The sequence below is a fragment of the Hypanus sabinus genome, chromosome 8 (genome assembly GCF_030144855.1).
Source record: "Hypanus sabinus isolate sHypSab1 chromosome 8, sHypSab1.hap1, whole genome shotgun sequence".
Classification (NCBI taxonomy): Eukaryota; Metazoa; Chordata; class Chondrichthyes; order Myliobatiformes; family Dasyatidae; genus Hypanus; species Hypanus sabinus.
In genome coordinates, this window is record NC_082713.1 from 146,202,476 (window position 1) to 146,222,495 (window position 20,020).

Genomic DNA, 20,020 nt, shown 5'->3' on the forward strand with positions numbered 1-20,020 from the left:
ATTACATTTGGAATCAAACTAAAGGGAAAGACATCCAACATTGTGAAGATTACAAGTCGGCCCAATGATTGGGAAGTTTTTGAAACAAATATATTAACCCATAAACATTGTGGAGGATGAAGACAGAGTACAAGGATTAACTAGTAAATAGTATAAAATGGAGCTTCTATAGATCTAGAAAAAGTAGAGAATAATTAAAATAAATATTGTTCTTTTGGTGGATGAAATGGGACAATTACTAGTGGGAAACAGAGAAATGGCAGAAGTTCTAAATAGTTACTGTATCTCGAATTACTCTTCAATGGTAGGAACTGTTAAAAATGCCAATACTGACTGATAATTAATGGCTATGGAGATGGAGCAACTTGAAACAATCCTATGTGGAGATAAAAATCTAGGTGAGCTAAATAAAGACAGACAAATTCCCTGGATATCATGGGTTTTCTGCATGGATCTTAAAGGAAGTGGTTGAGAATAGTGGCTATAATCTACTGAACTTCTTTGATACTGGCAAAGTCCCAGAGGACTGGACAGAAAACTGGAAAATTGTAAATGCGACATAATTATTCAAAGGAGGGAAACAGAAAACAGGAAATTATAGGCTTAACTGTCTTTGAGAAATTCATGAATTACTCAGAAAGTAGTTACAGAACATTTAGAAACAGAAAATAAGACACTCAAGCTGAGTGAATATCATTTTATGTAAAGAAAATTGTGTTTGACATATTTGCTTGAGTTACTTGAAAATGTAGAAAAAAGATGGATAAAGAGGAACAGGTACATACAGTGCATTTAGATTTCCAAAAAGGCATTTGCTGAAGAATACATAGGCTTGGGCAGTGGTCTGGTGGTTAGGGACCACTGGTCTTGGGGATACTATGTTGCTATGGATATGGAATTAGTTATCATGCCTTAATTTTGGCTCTGTCATTCAGTGAGATTGTGGCTGACCTATTACCCGACATGTATCGTTATATTGAGAATGAAATCTACAATCTCTTTGGGTATAATATTTCAAAAAATGCACTAAAACTTGGTTGAAGATATTTCTTACGATCTCATTCCTGAATGGCCAAACCTTTATTTTGGGACTGAGATACCTGGTTTGAGATACACCAGCTAGTGGAAATATTGACTCCACAACTAAGAGATTAAGATTGGGAATAATTGTTGTACTTTTCATTGGGAATACCTTTCATTATTCTAAACTCAAGAATGCATGACAAGCTTGCTTAATCTCTCTTTACAAAACAACTCTGCAATCCCAGGAATCAATCTGTACATCTTTCAGTGTCCTCACATATCCTTCCTTATATACAATATTCCTGGTGAGGTCTCCCCAGGGCCCTTTGTAATTGGACCGAGTTATCTTTACTCTTACACACAAATCCTCTTGCAATAAAGACTGCATACAATTTACTTTCTAATTGTCTGCTGTACCTGTCTGCTGTAATTGTCAGCTTGCGGTGTTGTATGTGCAAGAACACTCAAGTCCACCTGATTATGAACATCTTTCAATCTTTTACCAAAAACTGCTCTGTCCTTCTACTGTTCTAGTTGATGACCTCACATGTTCATAATCCATCTGCAGTATTATGTGCTTGCCTATTCACAATCTGTTTTATGATCCACTGGAACCTCACTGCATCTTCTTTACAGCTAAACTTTGTATCATAAGCAACCCTGGATATATTAAACTTGATTCCTTCATTCAGAACATTGATATTGTGAGGAAGAACTGGAGCCCTAGCGCTAATTTCTTCTGCATCCTTCCAGTTGCAGCCTCCCAAGTTAAAAATGATCTGTTTTATTCCTACTAAGTTTTCTCTCCCTTAGCCCACACTAATTTATTATTCTAGTACCGCATGCTCTAATTTCCTTAATCTTTTCTTATTTCTCACCTTATCAAATGTTTTCTTAAAGTCCAAGTATGATAATTCAGTTGGTTTCCCCTTATCTATTCTGACAGCTACTACCTCAAAATTTTCTCACAGGTTTATCAAACATGAATTCTATTTCACAAATTCGTGTTTGATCTGCTTAATCTTACAATCACTGAGTTTCTTGCTGCTGCTGTCTTTAAAAATTTTTCCTTTAACTGCTGTCCACTCCACTCCTTCCCTTCAGTCCACATACATCCTTCAATGTATGAAGCATTGTCAACAGTGTTATTGGGAATGAGTGCTTACAAATCGTGTACATTGATACTCCGTCTGCAGCACTAATAAGTTTCAAACTTAATTATAAGTTTCATCCAAATGTAAGTGGAACCTCTGAATTCTGGAGATGAGGTGAAAGTGAGTGTTAGTTGACCCTGAGGCAATGTTTGACTATGTGTGGCATGTGTGACCTAGTGTAGTGACAGACACAGTGGCACTGCAGATAATGGCACTTTTTCACAGCTCTAGTGACCTAGATTCTGTTTTGGGCTCCAGTACTGAGTGCGTGGAGCTTCAGCTCCCTGTGCCAGTATGGTTTCACTCGGGCTCCTATATTCCAAAGGACCTCAAGTTAATTACCTGCTGTAAATGCATTGTTGGGGGTTGGTGGAAGAATTGGGAGAGCTAACAAGCATTGGTGAGTGAATAAACTACAGGACGGAATAAGATAGAAGGGATTGTTTTGAGAGATGGCAAGGACCAGTGGCCAAATAGTCTCCTATGTCACAAAACATAAAATTCAGGGGAAGGATTAAAGATTAGGTGATTATGGAAATTAAAAAAAAACAGTGGCTGGATACGTGAAGCTGTATGTCCAAGGTTGTGGGAGACCATTTATTTCATTCTTAGGTGATTGCTGAAGGTACTCTGCATTGCCTTCTCAAACATCTTCCACAACTTTGTTAATTACACTAGACAACAATTTTTTTTTCAGAAGTATTGCTTCCTTAGAAAATTTATGTAATTATGATAGACTTGAAGCTGAACACAATTATAATGTCAGACTACTTTTATCATATAGGAATTTGGAGAAACAAGGAATTAACTTTTATTGAATATAATGTGTTTAATTGCAAAACGGTACTAAAAAAGTTGATGATTTTCATTTGTACTCAGAGTCTGAGCCTTCTTTCAGAAGTGTCCAACAATAATCAGCCAGCATTGATGGATTCCAGTTGCCCTGATTCTGTTTCTCCATGACAGCAATGTCCTGGTGAAACCTTTCACCATGCTCATCACTGACAGAGCCAAGATTTGCAAGGAAGAAGTCTAAATGGGAATGCAAGAAAATGTGAGGATGGTCACCAATCTTACACCCCAAGTAGAGCTCATAGGTATTCCTAATAAAAGGAGTCATGCTCAGTCTTTGAGATTTAAGCATATACCTGCCACAAATATAACAGAATTGTCACTGTTGTTGCAGCATTGGTGAGACATTTTGCTATCACAGATACTCCTGAAAGTACAATTACTTTTATTATAATGAGTACACAAAATATTCTTTGCTCATAGAGCATGCACATCAACACGATCGCAAACCACTGTAACTGCACTGCATAGAATGGGGTATTTCTGTGATTTTCTAGCTTTTCTAAAGCCTGTTCTGCCATGCAACATCCACCCTGCCTAATCTTGTAGAGGCATACCTGGACAAAATAGAAAACTTTTCAGCTTACATTGTGGGCAACATTTTAATTGACTTAGGTTATGAATTGAAATAACAAATATGGCTGATTTCAAAGAAATGGTGTGTAATAGGGCAATTTTATGGTGATTTCCATAATTAACAGCTCAAAATCCATAAGATACATTCAAAAATATTCAGGAAACAAAATCTTTGTCATCCAAGTGTTAACCTTTTCTCTATCATGTCAACATAGGTGATGCTTGCTGATAGATGTACAAAGCTAATTTCTAGTTCCCTGGGTATTGAAGCAATTTTTATCCAATGCAGCAAGTCCTGAACAGCATTGAGATTTGGTTGGATGAGTGAAAAGTAGCATTCACCTACAACAAGTTCGTGGCAATAATTGTCCCCAAGAGGAGACTGTAACCAACTCCTCTATACATTCCATGCCATTACCCTGAACATCTTGAGGTGCTTCATTGACTTAGAAAATATCAATTCTTTAGTAATTCTCCTCTGTTTGTCCAAAGCTTTTATAAAACCTACAAAGCTCAAGTTAGGTGTATGAAGGAATGGTATAGCCAGCATGGATGAACTCAACTTTAGCTATACTTAAAAATTTGGGAATCTTTCATTGCCACTGGATTCGAATTCTGAAGCTCCCTATCTAATAATACCGTGCAAATCCTTCAACTGTTGAACTATTCCAGCAAAATACCAATATAAAAATACTATGGTAACCACTATTTCAAGTCAAGTCAAGTTCAACTTTATTGTCATTCAATTCTATACATGCATACCACAAAATGAAGCAATGTTCCTCTGGATTAACGTGCACAACACAGTTCATACATATACTCACACATAACACACTAAGTAATATTACCCCAAAATAAATTAAGAAATAATAATATGGATTCACAGTATGTCACAAATTAAAAAGTAAACTGTATAATGCTATGACATGATGAGACCTGGGTGGTAGCAGTGAGTTCAGTCGTCTCACAGCCTGGGGGTAGAAGCTGTTTCCCATCATAACAGTCCTTGTCCTATATTTCCTGTTTGATAGTAGGGGTCAAACTAGTTGTTGGATGGATATGAGGGATCATTGATGTTGCTAAGGGCTGTCTAAATGCAGAGTTCCTAATAAATCTCACAATGGGTGGAAGAGAGACCCCAATGATCCTCTCAGAGGTCCTTACAACCCTTTCTAAGATCTTGCAGTCGAATGCCTTGCAATTGCTGTACCAGGTGATGCAGCTTGTCAGGAAACTCTCAATGGTGCCCCTGTAAAAAAAATGATTAAAATCAAGCTAAAGCAAGCCTCTGTTGCCTCAATCTCTTCAGGAAGTGGAGACGTTGCTGTGCGTTCTTGACCAAAGAGCTGTTGTTGAGGGACCAGGTGAGACTGTCTGTTGTGAGCATTCCCAGATACTTGGTGCTCCTAACTGTCTCACAGAAGAGCTGTTTATGTGCAGTGAGGAGTGGACAACCTGCACCTTCTGAGATTAGAAGTCAAAAAGTAATGTGTACAGACGTTTGTACCTTAAATATAGCAGATAATGGTTTTTCAGAAACTACACCTGTAGTCTCAGACTGGTGAAATGTTGAGAAATTATATGAATAGACATTGAAAAGATTGACAGGAATGGACTAGCGTATAGGCAGGGACTTGAAACTTTTTTTAATGTGAGATGGGTGCATTATAAAATCATAAAGTGAGAGAAAAGATATTGTCCAACCTTTAGACTGAACACATACAGATAATCAATATGAAAGCAATGATTTGATGCTTTGAGTTCTGGCCCTATTTCATAGTAACTTTGCATCATGTAATGTTTTCCAAATTCTTTTGCAGTCTTGATCTTTTCAAGAACTGTATGTACAGTAGACCCTTGTAAAACGGAGAATGACAAAGCATGGTGTTGGTGCACTCTCTAAATATGAATAGGTAGTATTCCTGCCAGAAACAAGCAATATGCTGACAGATTTTCTCAAAGTGCAAAAAAAGTCTAAAAATTGAAATGCTGTGTGCAGAAACTGAAAGATTAATTTTAATACAAAGTTATTAAAAATATATGAAACTTTATGTATGTGACAGGATGAAATCATTGTGAGTATATTCACTAAAGATCTTATCTCGGCATTGCAATTTTGGTGCCACATTAAATCATGGCTCCTGGGAATAATTTAGTTTGTAAGGTAACTGAATAGATGTCAAATAATAAAGCAACTTATTGGACGACTGCTACACATCATTCAATAGTTGCATGCTGCAACAGTTTCAAGAGAACTTATGTTGGGGTCATAAATGAGACATTATAGAAAAAAATCCAGTTATAAAGTCAGAAGTTGTTTCTTTGTGCAGATGGAGATGAGAATTTCATTGCTGTATAAGGGTGGTTGAGATGGGTGGCAGATTCATTTAAGAGGAAAGTAGACAAGCACACATGGGAGAAAGGAATAGAAGAATGTGGAAATAATGTGGAAGACGTGTAGCTTGGGTGGTTGATGGTTGGGTTGAGTTGTTCTCCAATTTTGCCAATTTACTTGCAAATGTTTCATCACCACCTGATGAGACATCGGCGGTGCACTGTTGATTGTGATGTGATGTGTCCTCCAAATGAGCTGAGGCAGGCATAATTCCTGAGTGCAATGCATAAAGTTTCCCTCACAGTCAATCAGCGAATAGATTTCCTCGCCATGTCACAAATGAGTTTCTGGAATGACGTCCAATCAGCTGATTGAAAAGTATATAAAGGCCAAGCATTTCGAAGGACACACACAATCAACAGCATACTCACGATGTCACCTTGCATGCTGACAAAATGTTTGCAAGTAAATTACTAAGATCAGAGAACAATTCAGCCCAATCATAGAAGGGTGCATTGATTCTGCAGACTGAGGCAAAATGGGACACGAGAAAGGCTCTTGTGAAATCATAAATACCGACAAAAATAAGAGAAAATCTGCAGATGCTGGAAATCTGAGCAACACGCACAAAATGCTGGAGGAACTCAGCAGGCCAGGCAGCATCTATGGAAAAGAGGACAGTTGACGTTTCAGGCTGAGACCCTTCAGCAGCACTGTTGAAGGATCTCAGCCTGAAACGTTGACTATCTACTCTTTTCCATAGACGCTGCCTGGCATGCTGAGTTCCTCCAGCATTTTGTGTGTAAATACAGATATAGTCTGAATAGTTGCTTCATTCCTGTAAAATTCCATATAATTCCACTTACAAATGTTTTATAATTTTTTTAATATTTAGATTTAGAGCTAGATTTATCTAACACATGAAACATTGAAACATACAGAATCAGTATCAGAATTGGAATCAGATTTAATATCATTGGTATATATTGTGAAATTTGTTAATGTTGCAGTGCAATACAATGCAATACAAGATAACATAGAAAAAATACAGTGAGTATATATGTATATTAAATAGTTAAATTAAAAATAATGCAAAAACAGAAATAATAAAAGTGAGGTAATGTTTATGTGTTCAATATCCATTTGGAAATCAGATGGCAGAGGGGAAGAAGCTGTACCTGAATTGCTGAGTGTGTGCCTTCAGACTTCTGTACTTCCTTCCTGATGGTAACAATGAAAAGACAGAAATATTCTGAGCAATGGATGTCTTTTCTGAGGCACTCTCCTTGCAGTATGTCCTTGTATCCTAGTATCTCCTTGGATACTATGGAGACTAGTACCCAAGATGCTGGCTGATTTTACAACTTGTTGTAGGTTCTTTTGATCCTGTGTGCTCACCACACCTCCCTCATACCAGACGGTGATGCAGCCTGTCAGAATGCTCTCCACAGTATATCTGTAGAAGTTTTTGAGTGTCTTAGGTAACAAACCAAATCTCAATCTTCTGAGCCTCTGTCTTTCCTTCTTTATAACTGCATCGATATGTTGGGACCAGGTTAGATCCTCAGAGAGCTTGACACCCAGGAACTTGAAACTGCTCACTCTCTCCACTTCTAATCCCTCTATGCGGATTGGTTCAGTGAAATGTATCATTCGCCTTAGCAACCAACATACCCAAGGATATGCTGGGAGCAGCTCACGATTTTTAATATATCCCCACCATGTTCAAAATGAGGCATACCATTCCATCTTCCTTTCAATTGTTTAACTGCTATCCAGAAGGTGGCTGCTGTAAGCTATTTCACATTCCCTAACATGTTGGTGTTACCTCATCAAGAGCTCATTCTTACAAATCAGCCTCATATAAAGTCAGTTTCATAGCAGTCCACATGGATCCCTTTCCAACTTTTGAATGATAATGTTTTCCCTTACACGGATCACAGTATTAAACAAGATTTCACCATCTGAAAATTTGGAAATGCTGGAGTTGGCTGCGTCCCATTTCTTTCCTGTTGTATTTACATACCATGCTCCAAACTGGAGAAGAACCTACATAGGTTAGTTCTGCTTCATATCCAGCCAGTCAGGGATTTGGCGGTACAGCATGCGTATCTATTTTTGATCACCTTTCCACCAACAACCCATGCTTCTTGTTGAAGATCTTCACTCTCTTAAAATCCTAGCAGAGATAGCAGGTGTGAAGGTGCTGCAGAGAAATCAATTAAATTCCTGAGTAAAACCCCCCTTGGCATGAAATTGCCCATGTGTTTGTGTTAATGAAGAGAAAATTGCGGGAAGTACATGCCTAAATTGTCATATGCTTTTCCCAATGGGTGAAGTACCTTATGGCAAAGGCAAATTATAAAATTATTTCTGAAGTTTCCCCTGATAGATTTACTAGAGTACTTGAAGTGGAATCTGCTGTCATGTGAGGCAGCTTGACATCCTCATCAGAGCAGCATTGATAATTAAATAATAGGGATCAATGTCAGATAAAAGTTAAATCAAATTCCCTTGAAAGGATAAGGATTCTGTTGCTGGCTTAATGGTGACATATTTCTTTTATACTCTAATGATGGAATCAGTGACCCACATACTTTCTCAAGTGGATAAAAACAACCCTATAGGATTATTGTTAAAGTGCAGGCTGAGATCTCGCTATTGTTTCAGTCCCCAGACTGAAAAAACTGTTGCGTTCCCCAAGCAGTAAGACTGATCAACACCTCCAGCCAGTAACCCACCCCATCATCACTACTTTATATCAGTCACATGATGTACAGACACTCCTATGCCTAGTTTCACTTTATGGACATACAATCAATCTACATATATAAGCTGTCTTATGTATTTATACTTACTGTGATTATTATTATTATTATTGTGTTCTTTCTCTTACTGTATTTTTGTTTTGTGCTGCATTGGATCCAGAGTAACAATTCTCCTTTACACTTGTGCACTGGAGGTGACGTTAAACAATTTTGAATTTTGAATCTAATTAAACTTCAAAAATATATTTCATTGTCTATAGAATGCATCTAGTTCCATTGGCCCTTCATCTCTCCTCTAGTGGATACCAATGTCACCTTTCCTACCTATCAGATTCTAGCATTGTTAGCTTATTTGTTCTTGTGTATTACTTCTGAGCTGCTGTCTCCACTTTCATCCACTTGATTGGGCTTGATCAGCCTGCTTTTTTTTTTGTCTACTTCCAACTGTCAGCCACCTTCTCCTGTCTCCCCGATCAACCCTCCACCACCCACACTTTACTCCACCATCCGCACATCATGCTTTGCCCTTCGTAAGTCCACTTACCACCTACTGCTGCTGCCTTGCCCTTTTCCTTTCCACTTTCAGACCTACTGCAGGATCTCAACTTGAAACATCAACAGTTCTTTTCCCTCCAAAGGTGCTGATTGACCAGTGAGTTCTCCTGCACTGAGATTCCACTATCAGCACATGAGGCTGCTTAACAAAATAAAGTCCATGGTATTACAGGAAAGATACTAGCATGGATAGAGCCTTGGTTGAAATAAAGGGAGACTTTTTGGGTTGGCTGTCAATGACTATTGGTGTTCCACAGGGGTCTGTGTTGGGACCACTCCTCTTTACATTATATGTCAGTGATTTAGACAATAGTATTTATGGCTTTGTGGCCAAGTTTTGGGATGATGCAAAGGTAGGTGGAGGAGCAGGAAAAGTTGAGGAAACAGTGAGTCTCCAGAAGGAGTTAGACAGATTAGAATGGGCAAATAAGTGGCAGATGGAATTCAATGTTAGTAAGTGTATGGTCATACACTGTAGTAGAAGAAATATAAGTGTAGACAATTTTCTAAATGGAGAAAAATTTTAAAAATTCAAGGTGCAAAGGGACTCTGGAGTCCTTGGGCGGGATTTCCTGAAGGTTAATTTACAGGTTGAGTTGGTGGTGAGGTAGGCAAATACAATGCTATCATTCATTTCTAGAGGACTATAATATAATAACAAGGATGTAATGTTGAGGCTTTATAGTGCACTGGTGAGGCCTCACTTGGAGTATTGTGAGCTCTTTTGGGCCCCTTATCTAAGAAAGGCTGAGTTGATGTTGGAGAGGGTTCAGAGGAGGATCACAAAAATGATTCTGGGAATGAAAGAGTTACTGTATGAGAACTTATTGATGGCTCTGTGCCTGTGCTCACTGGAATTCAGAAGAATAAGGCGGAGGGGGGGGCAGGAATTCCCATTGAAACCCATCAAATGTTGAAAGGCCTTGATAGAGTGGATGTAAAGAGGACGTTTCCTTTGGTGGGGGAGTCTAGGACCAGAGGACACAGCTTCAGATATAGGGATGTCCATTTAAAATGGAAATGAGGAGGAATTTCTTTAGCCAGAGAGTGGTGAATCTGTGGAATTTGTTGCCACAGGCAGCTGTGGAGGCGAAGGAATTGGGTATATTTAAGTCAGAGGTTGATAAGTTCTTGATTGGTTAGGGCATGAAGGGATAAGGAGGAGGGGAAGGCAGGTGATTGAGGCTGAGAGGGAAAATGGATATGCCATGATGAAATGGCAGAGAAGACTCGATGGGCCAAATGGCCTAATTCTGATCCTGTATCTTATAGTCTTATATTTGTTTACTTCTCTATGATATGCATTCCTGAAGTTTGGAAAAGATTCAAATTTACAAATTCTTTCTTTTATAAATGTCTGCAAGAAAATGCACACAACATTCCATGAACATTTGGTTCATGATGTCATTTACTTTGAAGTTAACTGTATCACAATCCTATTATCCTTTGTTTATATTTCATTAATTACAGCAGCATCATGGTGCTGCTTCTATGCTCCCTCTGGCAAGCAATTGAAATTGTACTACATAAAATAAACTCAAATGAGGGCTGTAATATAAAATATAGATGGGTTGCACAAACAATTTGCTGAAGCCACCAACTGAATTGCAACCCTGTTGAATTTACTTACTTAAGTCCATCATCCCTACTGGGGCATAGGCTGCCAACACAGCTCACCAGAGACGTTTATCCTTCCAAGTTGTCCTCGGGTGTCATTCCCTTCCCAGGGACGAGGTCCTTAGAGCTTCTGTTGGTGTTTCTGTAGCTCTGGGTCTTTATAGGATAGGGTTGCTAGCCTCACCCATGCTCCATTCACAGCTGGGCTTGGGACTGCCCATGGTGGAGACCCTATTGAGCCCATTCAAGTTTTACACATCATGGGAGTATTTCTACAGCTGTTAAGTGGGTCTTTACCCCATATAAAGATAAAACAGTTTGGGGTCTCCATCATAAGGCCATGAGGCATAGGAGCAGAATTAGGCCATTTGGCCCATTGAGTCTGCCCCACCATTCAATCATGGCTGATCCTTCCTTTTTCTCCTTGTCAATGCCAGTTCCCAGCCTTCTCCCTGTAACATTTGATGCCATGTCCAATCAAAAACAATCATGATATACATTCATTGCAAAGTGACACTTCCTCCTCAAAAACTGAAAACTCTTCCAAGACACTGAAAATTGTTTTAATTCTAGGGAAATCAATTTTAATGTAGGAACCTTTGATAATGACAAAAATTCTGTATTTAAGATTATAAATATGTTGCCCTCTCGAGATTTCTTTTGTGGTAACTGCACTAGAAGCCAATGTGACACTGATAACTCATTATCAGAATTACCTTTGTCTAACAGAAGGAACCCACGTGTTGTACCCCCCTTAATATATTTTATTTCAGGGCATGATAACATTGTGCAAGTTTATAAAAAGTCATAATGACTCTGAAATAAATAGTGTATAATAAGCGCCAGTGGAAACCTAAAGAATTGGATCAATATCACATGAAGAGTTGGTGTCCTTGATCAGTTCCATATGAAGCATTGTTAAGTGCTTGGCTTGGAGGGAAACAGGACTTCAACGACCTTTAATCTAATCATGAATAAGTTCATCTGGTTAATTTAGATATTGAGGAAGGTACGTGATTTTCTGGAGAAGTTCTTCATTTTGGAGAGTAGATAGGACAACATCTTAAGTGTGGTGTCTTTGGCCCACAGTATTTAGCATCAATTTGAGTGTGTGTAGATTGTTCAGGCCCCATGTGGTAGGGTCTATCAAGGTGTACTTTAATGTAGGCAGAGCAGTGAATTACTTTTGCACATCGGGAAGGATTCCTAAGCACTGGCTGCTTTTCACTCCTCTGCCTTCTACCTGATTATTTTCTGGTTCAAGGAAGGGTGAGGGCTGAAGAATGAAAATTTCCTCACCCTGCTATCTCTTACTAGACTATGAGAATCTCACTTTCTTGCTCTGGACTGTGGAAAACAATATTTCCTGTTTCAGAATATCTGTACACTCATTTCCTTTCTCATTGCTTCTGGCTTCCTGTAGGGATGTTTAATTAGAATATTTTACCTCTTCAATTATTGTGGCTCAGCTAAAGTTGCTACTCTCAAAATATTGTTCACTGTCCCAGTGTACACTAGCAATATCAGAACCAAAGTGAGGAGGAAAGACAGACTCCAATGAACAGAGGGCAACAAGAGTTTATTCATAATAATTCCAAAGGAAAATTGGTGGCTTGCTGAGTGATACTATGAAAAGTATCATTCTCAAACTTGGACCCTGTGATTAGTGCTAATTGGGTGTCCACTTAAATAATACAGGTAACACAGAACCCCTGAGCCTATCAAAATAAACCTTACAAGCTTAAATATCAGGCACCAGGAGGCCACGTTACAAAGAGTGAGTAGTTCGAGAAAAACACAAGAATCTCTCAATGATTAATGATTCTCATTAAACAACAATTAACCAATTCAAATGCCCGAAAAAACCCTCTCCCTATGGCTAGCACCTGGTGGGCCAGGGAGACCTGAAAACTTGAGATCCAAGGATGACTCGAGAGACCTGAGATACTCGAGAGGGGCCTCTAGTGGGAGACCTGAGGAACTTGAGAGATGCCTGGGAAGACTCACGAGGCATATAGACTTGGGAATCTCGAGAGATATAGAGACCTGGGAACTCCGAGACACTGAGAGGCTGGGAACCCCAAAGGGAATCTCAAGCTTGAAGGCCATGGGATACCTTGAGAGCCTTGATGACTTTGAGCGCTTAGGTAGGAAGGCTTAAAGAGAAAGCAACAGGAGACTGTATTACAAAGAGTGAGTAACTTGAGAAAAATACAAGAACTCTAAATGAGTAACGACTCCCGTTAAACAACAATTTACCAGTTCAGGTGTTTAAAACCCTTAGAGCCCAACACTTTCTGGCGCCCCCCCAGAGGCCTGAAAAGTTCATTACAGATAACCTTTTACATTTTATTTCTTCTAAGTATGTAGTAGTATTTCATTCCCTTTCTTTTACATTATTAAGTGATAGATCAAGCCCGGTGTTCCCTATTCAAACCAGCTGAAGGGCTGGATTACACTGATAGCTTCCAAGAACAGTGTTATGGTTGATGGAAATAGCTGTGAGTGAAGGGGAGAGGTGAGGCAGATGTGCTGGGTTAAGTAATGAGACCACAGTGGTCAGGGAGAATCTACTTGAATAGTAGTGTGGACAAAGCCAGTATGCTCACATCTTTCATCATGAAAGACCCAGGAATAAGGTTGCTTACAAGACCAGGTGTTGTATAATATGGTGCTGGTTGGAAAATAAGAGTTGCCTAGAAATGTCTCTCAACGATAACACCCTAAACAGTGACAGCTGTATTTAGGGGAAAGAATGTAGGTTCATTACAGTGACTTTGAGCCAGAAACCCATGGTTCAAACTCTCTTGAAGGTATTGGAGGATGCAAGCCTGGTGATATTTCTCTGGCACACTTGGCAGCTCACTGTATTATAGATGAAATATTAAGCCAAAGATCCACTGCCTCTTATGGAATTACAAAGTTATATTGAGCTATTTGAAATGTGAGGGGTTTACCCACTATCCTAGGCAATGTTCTCTTTAAGCTGCACAAGTGTGTGATCACACAGTAACAGAAACACTCCAGCACACAGAGCCTCTGTGGCCACACAGCTGGAATAAAGGCAGACGAGAAAAAGTTTGTTAAACATGAAGTATTTTCTTTGTTATACTGTATTTCATTATTCCCTTCATTTAATAGGTGAAATCAAGTTTGTGATTATTCAATTTTCATTAAAATATTAATAATATGTATATTTTTAAAAATCATTATAAAGTCCTGCACAGTTTTCAGGTCATGTAAATGTTTCCTGCTTAGAGCAATGGTGGGTCCACATAGCTGTAAAAAAAAATGAGAGGGAATATTGATCCTAGGTAATATTTCACTGTGTACCAGCATGGTTTGACAGGCTATCATCTTTAATCGCAATGTTTCTGGTTTGTCCTTGCTGGGTGAAAAATGGTCATTGTATTTCATTACGTTATGGTAGGGTCTATAGAACTTCATTGACATTGTTTAAGGCAACATATTTCTTTAACGTCATTACTATTCCACACAGATGGTAGTTTATAAAGTGCTTCATCACTTAGATATTGTACAACTTTAGGTGGCAAATTTATGTCCTGTAATGACCAATTGGGCACTTCTGTGGGCTGTTCATGTACACACCTGTCACATGATCTGCACGATCTGCCATATTGTGATACTTGTGAAACTCATGCATCAGGTTAAGATACGGATTAGGGAAATTGTGACATCAGTCTTAGTGTGACACCAGTACAGTCAAAGTAGGCACCAGTGATGCAGGTAACTGATGTAGACATCCCAGGATTTATCACTGAAAGTAGGTCCTCATCCTCCTCCAATACTCGTGCTGTTTTAATAGCATCTTCAATTACAGCAAGTTTTTACCAAAGATTTGTAGGAGTGCAGGTTGCTGAGAAGTACTGGTTCTTATTGCTGATCCTGTCAAACTCATAAAAATTACAAATGCTGGAAATCTGAAAGAAAAACCAAAAAATGATAGAAACTACTTAATATTATCTTGTCATTGATAGCAAAGGGTACCCTCACAAAAGTGAGGTTCTCCTATAACTACCCAATCTTCAAAATCAATTTCACTTCCCTGTTTATCCTCCACCGTGAGTTTAGCTGCCAATACCCAGTATTTGAATGTGGGCTCCCTTCCCCACTACCAAAGAAGGAGTTACTTCCAACTAACAAAGCAGCTTACATGCCATTCATTTATTTTTAGTATTACTCATTCAAATCCAAATAACATTCTTAAAACAGATTGAAAACTAACTGGATTTCTATCTACTAAATAATTTCGAAATGGTAAATCATTTCTAAAACACAAAGGATTTCCAAAACACAGGGACACTTCCATTAAGTAAACAGATATGCTACTGAGCCATGAGCAAACCAGTCATCCATTGCAGAAATCGAAAGCAGACAAATGGATTCTAATTTATCTTGTGATTCTGTCATGCTTCTTGATGTTCTTAGACCATTTCCAAAAACCCTGAACTGCTCTATAAATGTTCCTGCCTTTTTGCCACTTGGGTGACTTCATACATAAATGATCTTTTGTCCAGATACCACACAAATGGTCTAAAAGCTTCTGGAGACAGAGTTCTCAGAATGCTATGAATTTAACTCCATGAGTACGCAAATCTTCCAACTATTAACAGATCAGCTATTTAATATGCTAAATGATATTATCCATCTGGGCTGCAAGCTTCTGTGAACTGAAGGGCTTAGCTTGCATTGTCTAGTTTTGAAATAAGCCAAATTAAATAACCCATTGTCTCACACTGCACCTCTTCAGCAGTTAGACCAGGTGCTGTGAGCCAGCAAGTCTAGTGCTCTGTAGACAGAGTGTTTGTTCTGTTGTCCTTTCAAGCTAATTACTGCTTTCAAGTTACATTGAGAACTGAGGACTGGCTCCTGTTTATTACCAGAAGCTAAACAAAGAATACTGGTTGGAAGTTTAACTTATTTATAGTTAACTGTTTGATTTTTACAAATGTCAGCAAATGGTGTTCTGAAAGCTGAGCCTGGCAAAAACAAGGAGCTCTTGTCAAGGACAATGAATATCTATCAAAGGACCACCAAGGCAGAGTGAATGCAATTCTGCCAAAGTGAAAGGAATGCAACCATATTACCCTGAGGGCTCCATATTTGAATCCTGACATGTTTGGCAAATGCAGGTATACCATTTTCCTTACAACCTAAAGGGGGGCCATTCATCCCACTGTGTTTTTGCCAATTCTCAAGGCAACCTCGTCAATCCATTCCCCAAGTCATCTCCCTGTAATCTGTCTACTTTTGCATGCCAATTAACAACAATTCCCCCACCCCCGTCACCCACAAAAAAGTTCCTAATAACACAAAGGGCAAAATACATTAACCAGTTTGTGTGGGAGGGTATTGGAGCATCTAAAAGAGAATGTGCAAGGTCTGCACAGATAGCATTGCAGGTCAGAACTGAACCCAGGCCCCTGAGCTATGAGATCACTGCACTACCTGCAGAGACTGTTTTGCTCCCTGATTGAGTAACTGAACTGTGATTATACTCGATGGTCATAAAGTTATCTCCAAAGTACCAGGTAGAAGAGACTTCATTTTTATTTTCAACAGTCTGCAGGGCTCATAGTTTCATTAGGCTGAAGCGAGGCCCAGCTTGCCACTGCAGTCAAGGACCTTCCAACTACCAAGCATACAGGATAACTCCAGTCCAAAGTCCACTGCAGTCCAGCATGAGATCCATACTGCCCCACTGCCCCTCACTAAGTGAGTGGTAGAAGCAGCAGAATAAATCATGAGGATAGATAACTACTTTATGCTCCGTTGAGCTACTGGCATTCTCCCTGGGTGGAGAGGAGATAGGTGCATAGGTTGTTAATTAGGCAGAGGCAGTTACGTTTACCTTAGCAATCATTTTAAAGGGAGATGTTGAATTGCTGTGACAAATCCATGAAGGCATATTTGAACACTGCCATTCTGACCCATGATGCCAGGAGTCTGAGCTTCTGCTGCTGATGGTGCTGGAGAATCAGCTGAGACTGGTGCTGCCATTAGACTCTGTGTGATGGTGGGGTCTGCAAGCTTGGAAATGGAACTGACACTACCTCCATGCTGGAAAGCCTGACCTCAAGGGTCTATTAAAAAAAACCCTGCACGAGGCTGGAGCCATACAAACCCTTTTTCTGCAAAACTGCATGCATGCATACAACTCTGCTCAATACTCTGAATATGTCATTGTTAACAGCTTTTAGTGTTTTTGTGTAGCTCCTCGATTCAAGTTCCAATCTGGATGTTATGCAGCAGGAATGCACAGCTTTGTCACCAGCTCTCACCTTCTCCCCAGGCTGCAGCCCACTCGGGCTCAGTGGTTCATTATTTGCAGATGCTATCTCAAAGCTGGCCATTACAGAATGAGTTGAGTCAGCATCTGAGCCGATGAAGCCATTGTCAGATTGGGTGATGGTGTGCCTTCTTCAACATTGTCTTGCAATTGAACCATTGGTGTGGAATGAGTTCTATTAGTTTCAGATTTCAGCAACAACATGCCTCTGCTGTATTAGCTACAGACTAGCTAACAAGTACTAGATATCCTTGAACTGATGCTTGGCCATAAGAAGTTGGACCTCTTTGATCATGTCATAAAGTTGACAAAAATGTAAATAATATTAAGTAGTCATTGAGATCATTATAATGAACACAAGATATGTGTGTATACTGCAGTGGATCACACAAGGCTGGGTTAATCATACATCATTATCTTCAGTCTATTTTCCAGTGTGCTCCAATTTGCCCATCTTAGTTCCTAAAATGGAACATTAGAGGAACAAAAGATGGAGAGGTTACTATATAGCGCACTATATAGTTGTTTCATTTTGTGATACACTCACAAGAACTTCTTTGACTCTGGTTTGTCTCAGTGATGTACTTTTTACCATGAGGATTAAGGTCACTGACCTGATAACTTTGTATATAATCACTCTTGCATACGGTGAGCAATGGAGATAATCTTTCTTCTCCAAGCTGAGCAGACATAAAAAACACATACCTTTGTCGATGCAATCTTTGTTGGAGATTTATTTTTTTCAATAAGGCTTAAACAAAAGGAAGCTATAGCTTAACTTGTAAAGAAAACACAGCAGGAAAATAAAACATGTATCCATAATGCTCTGTACTAAAACCATATAATCTTTTTAGAATTCAATATTGGTGACAGCATTCCAATTTTTAAAAAAAGAACAATCTGTAAAAGGACTAATATAGAAAAAAATTACTTGACTGAATTACTCAGTCTTCCTAAATATTAGGATGGGAGATACATATATATTGCCCTTTTATCATTACTGTACCTTAACAGATTGTATTGGTTTTAATTGTTGTTTAAAAATCAGCTGTCAGAAAAAAGATTGTTTATGGTCTCTTTGGCATGATATATTGAATAGCTGCCAAATAACATTGTGAATAGAAATACTGACTAGTAAATGATATGGTCATTCATGATGTCATTGAAAATCGACCAAAAATATGAGAATGTGGCAGGGAGTGAGTGCCACAAGCAAATATAAATGCTTTTCCAACCAGACCTCTTAAAAAAAAAGAAGGCACTGGTCAATGATCCCTTTAATATCTATTGGTGAAGATTAAGAAAGACTGGAGTACCACAACTCAGCTAGAATTCAGCACTACGGACAGCTACATCTCAACTGATGTCAAAAAATGTATTCTTTGTTTTAAAGGCAAAAAAGAGTCTGGAGAAAACAAGACCACTAACAACGCTGTGGAGGTAAGACACTCCTGCTTTGGAATAGGTCTGTGTTTTTGCTTCATAGTTGCCTACAATTTAATTTAAAATACACAGATCTGGCATGGTCCTTTAATTCCTTTTAGGGCACATGAACAGATTTAGAACAATTAAGTCCTGAGATCATTAAAGCATGTCAAAGCAAACAAAGAATCTGCATCAGTATTAACATCATTTATTTGTTTTACTATTTATATTGATATCACTGAGCAATAATTGCTTAAAATAAATCAGGGGAGATGATCTAATGAAAACAAACTGGCCTCATTCTTTAGGAATTTATTGTCTCTCCCATTGCCTTTCAACTCGGATCACTTATAAAGCTCTTCAGATTGTTTCTGCACTAACCAACTACCTGTTCTATATTCTTTCTGTCAACTCCAGAAATTGCTAAAATTATTTCTTCTGACTCCAATTTTTGCTTTTCATTGCCAAAGGTTGTCTCCCTTTGAAGAACTCTTCAGTTTCCTTTCACGCCGCTAGTTCTCCCCTTTGTTTGGTTAGTCCTTCTCCAATGTAATTCCTCAAGTGTCTTATAATTGTTTGCACTTCTCTACATTCTTATATGCTCTATGGCTTACTTCTTTGTTCAAATTATTTTTATCTTTCTCAACTTTCAATCCTTCCAGAATGATTGATTTTTTTATTCTGCATTTCATCTTCCCTATTTAGAATCACAGCCACAGAGGACAGAAACAAAGCATATTCCCCACTGACTCCCCACCAACCATTATGTTTCTATTTAGACTGCTCCTGCACCAATCCCATTTTGTCCTGCACATAATCTCCCCATATTAATTATTTTAGAGTCTCTAAGCATTGCAAATCCTCATCTTTTGCTAATTGTATATCAGCACTTCCTTGGCTTTACTCTGAGATGTGTCAAGACCAAGACCCATCTAGTGTTTTGCCAGTTTTCTCAGATACCCACTTCCTGGGCATCATCCACAAATTTCCTATGTTAGAGATTGTTTTTATTTTCTTTCTTATGTGTAATGAGTTTTTTTGTTGTCCTTTCTGCTCCTTTTAATGTGTCTTGTATCCTCAGTCTATTTTTGTTTTCTCCATTATCCCACGAACAACTCCCATGTCAATTTAATTCTTGTTTACATCTGTAATTTCTTCTTCATTTTATCCTTAGTTTGTTTTTCTCATTGCATCAGTGTGGGAGTTCAGTTTCTGCTCTCAGATTGTTCTTACTCCCTTCTGTATTCAATGTTCCCCATCATTGTGGTTGCTTCTCCCTAATGCTACTAAACTTCCTTCTCTCCTTAGTTGCAAGTTTCTCATTAAGCCTTAAGAATGTGCAGACTCCTCTTATTTTTTTCAATTTGCCTTATTTTTCTATACCCATTCTATTTTCTCCCCAAAC

General features: G+C 38.7%; 1 protein-coding gene across 1 annotated transcript in view; it reads left to right on the forward strand.

The window, feature by feature from the left end:
* Positions 1-20,020, forward strand: part of LOC132398550 (IQ motif and SEC7 domain-containing protein 3-like) — a 165,238-nt gene that overhangs the window by 133,127 nt on the left and 12,091 nt on the right. The window contains exon 11 of the mRNA XM_059978171.1: positions 18,584-18,630. Within this exon, the coding sequence (XP_059834154.1) occupies positions 18,584-18,630 (47 nt within the window). The remainder of the gene's footprint in view (positions 1-18,583; positions 18,631-20,020) is intronic.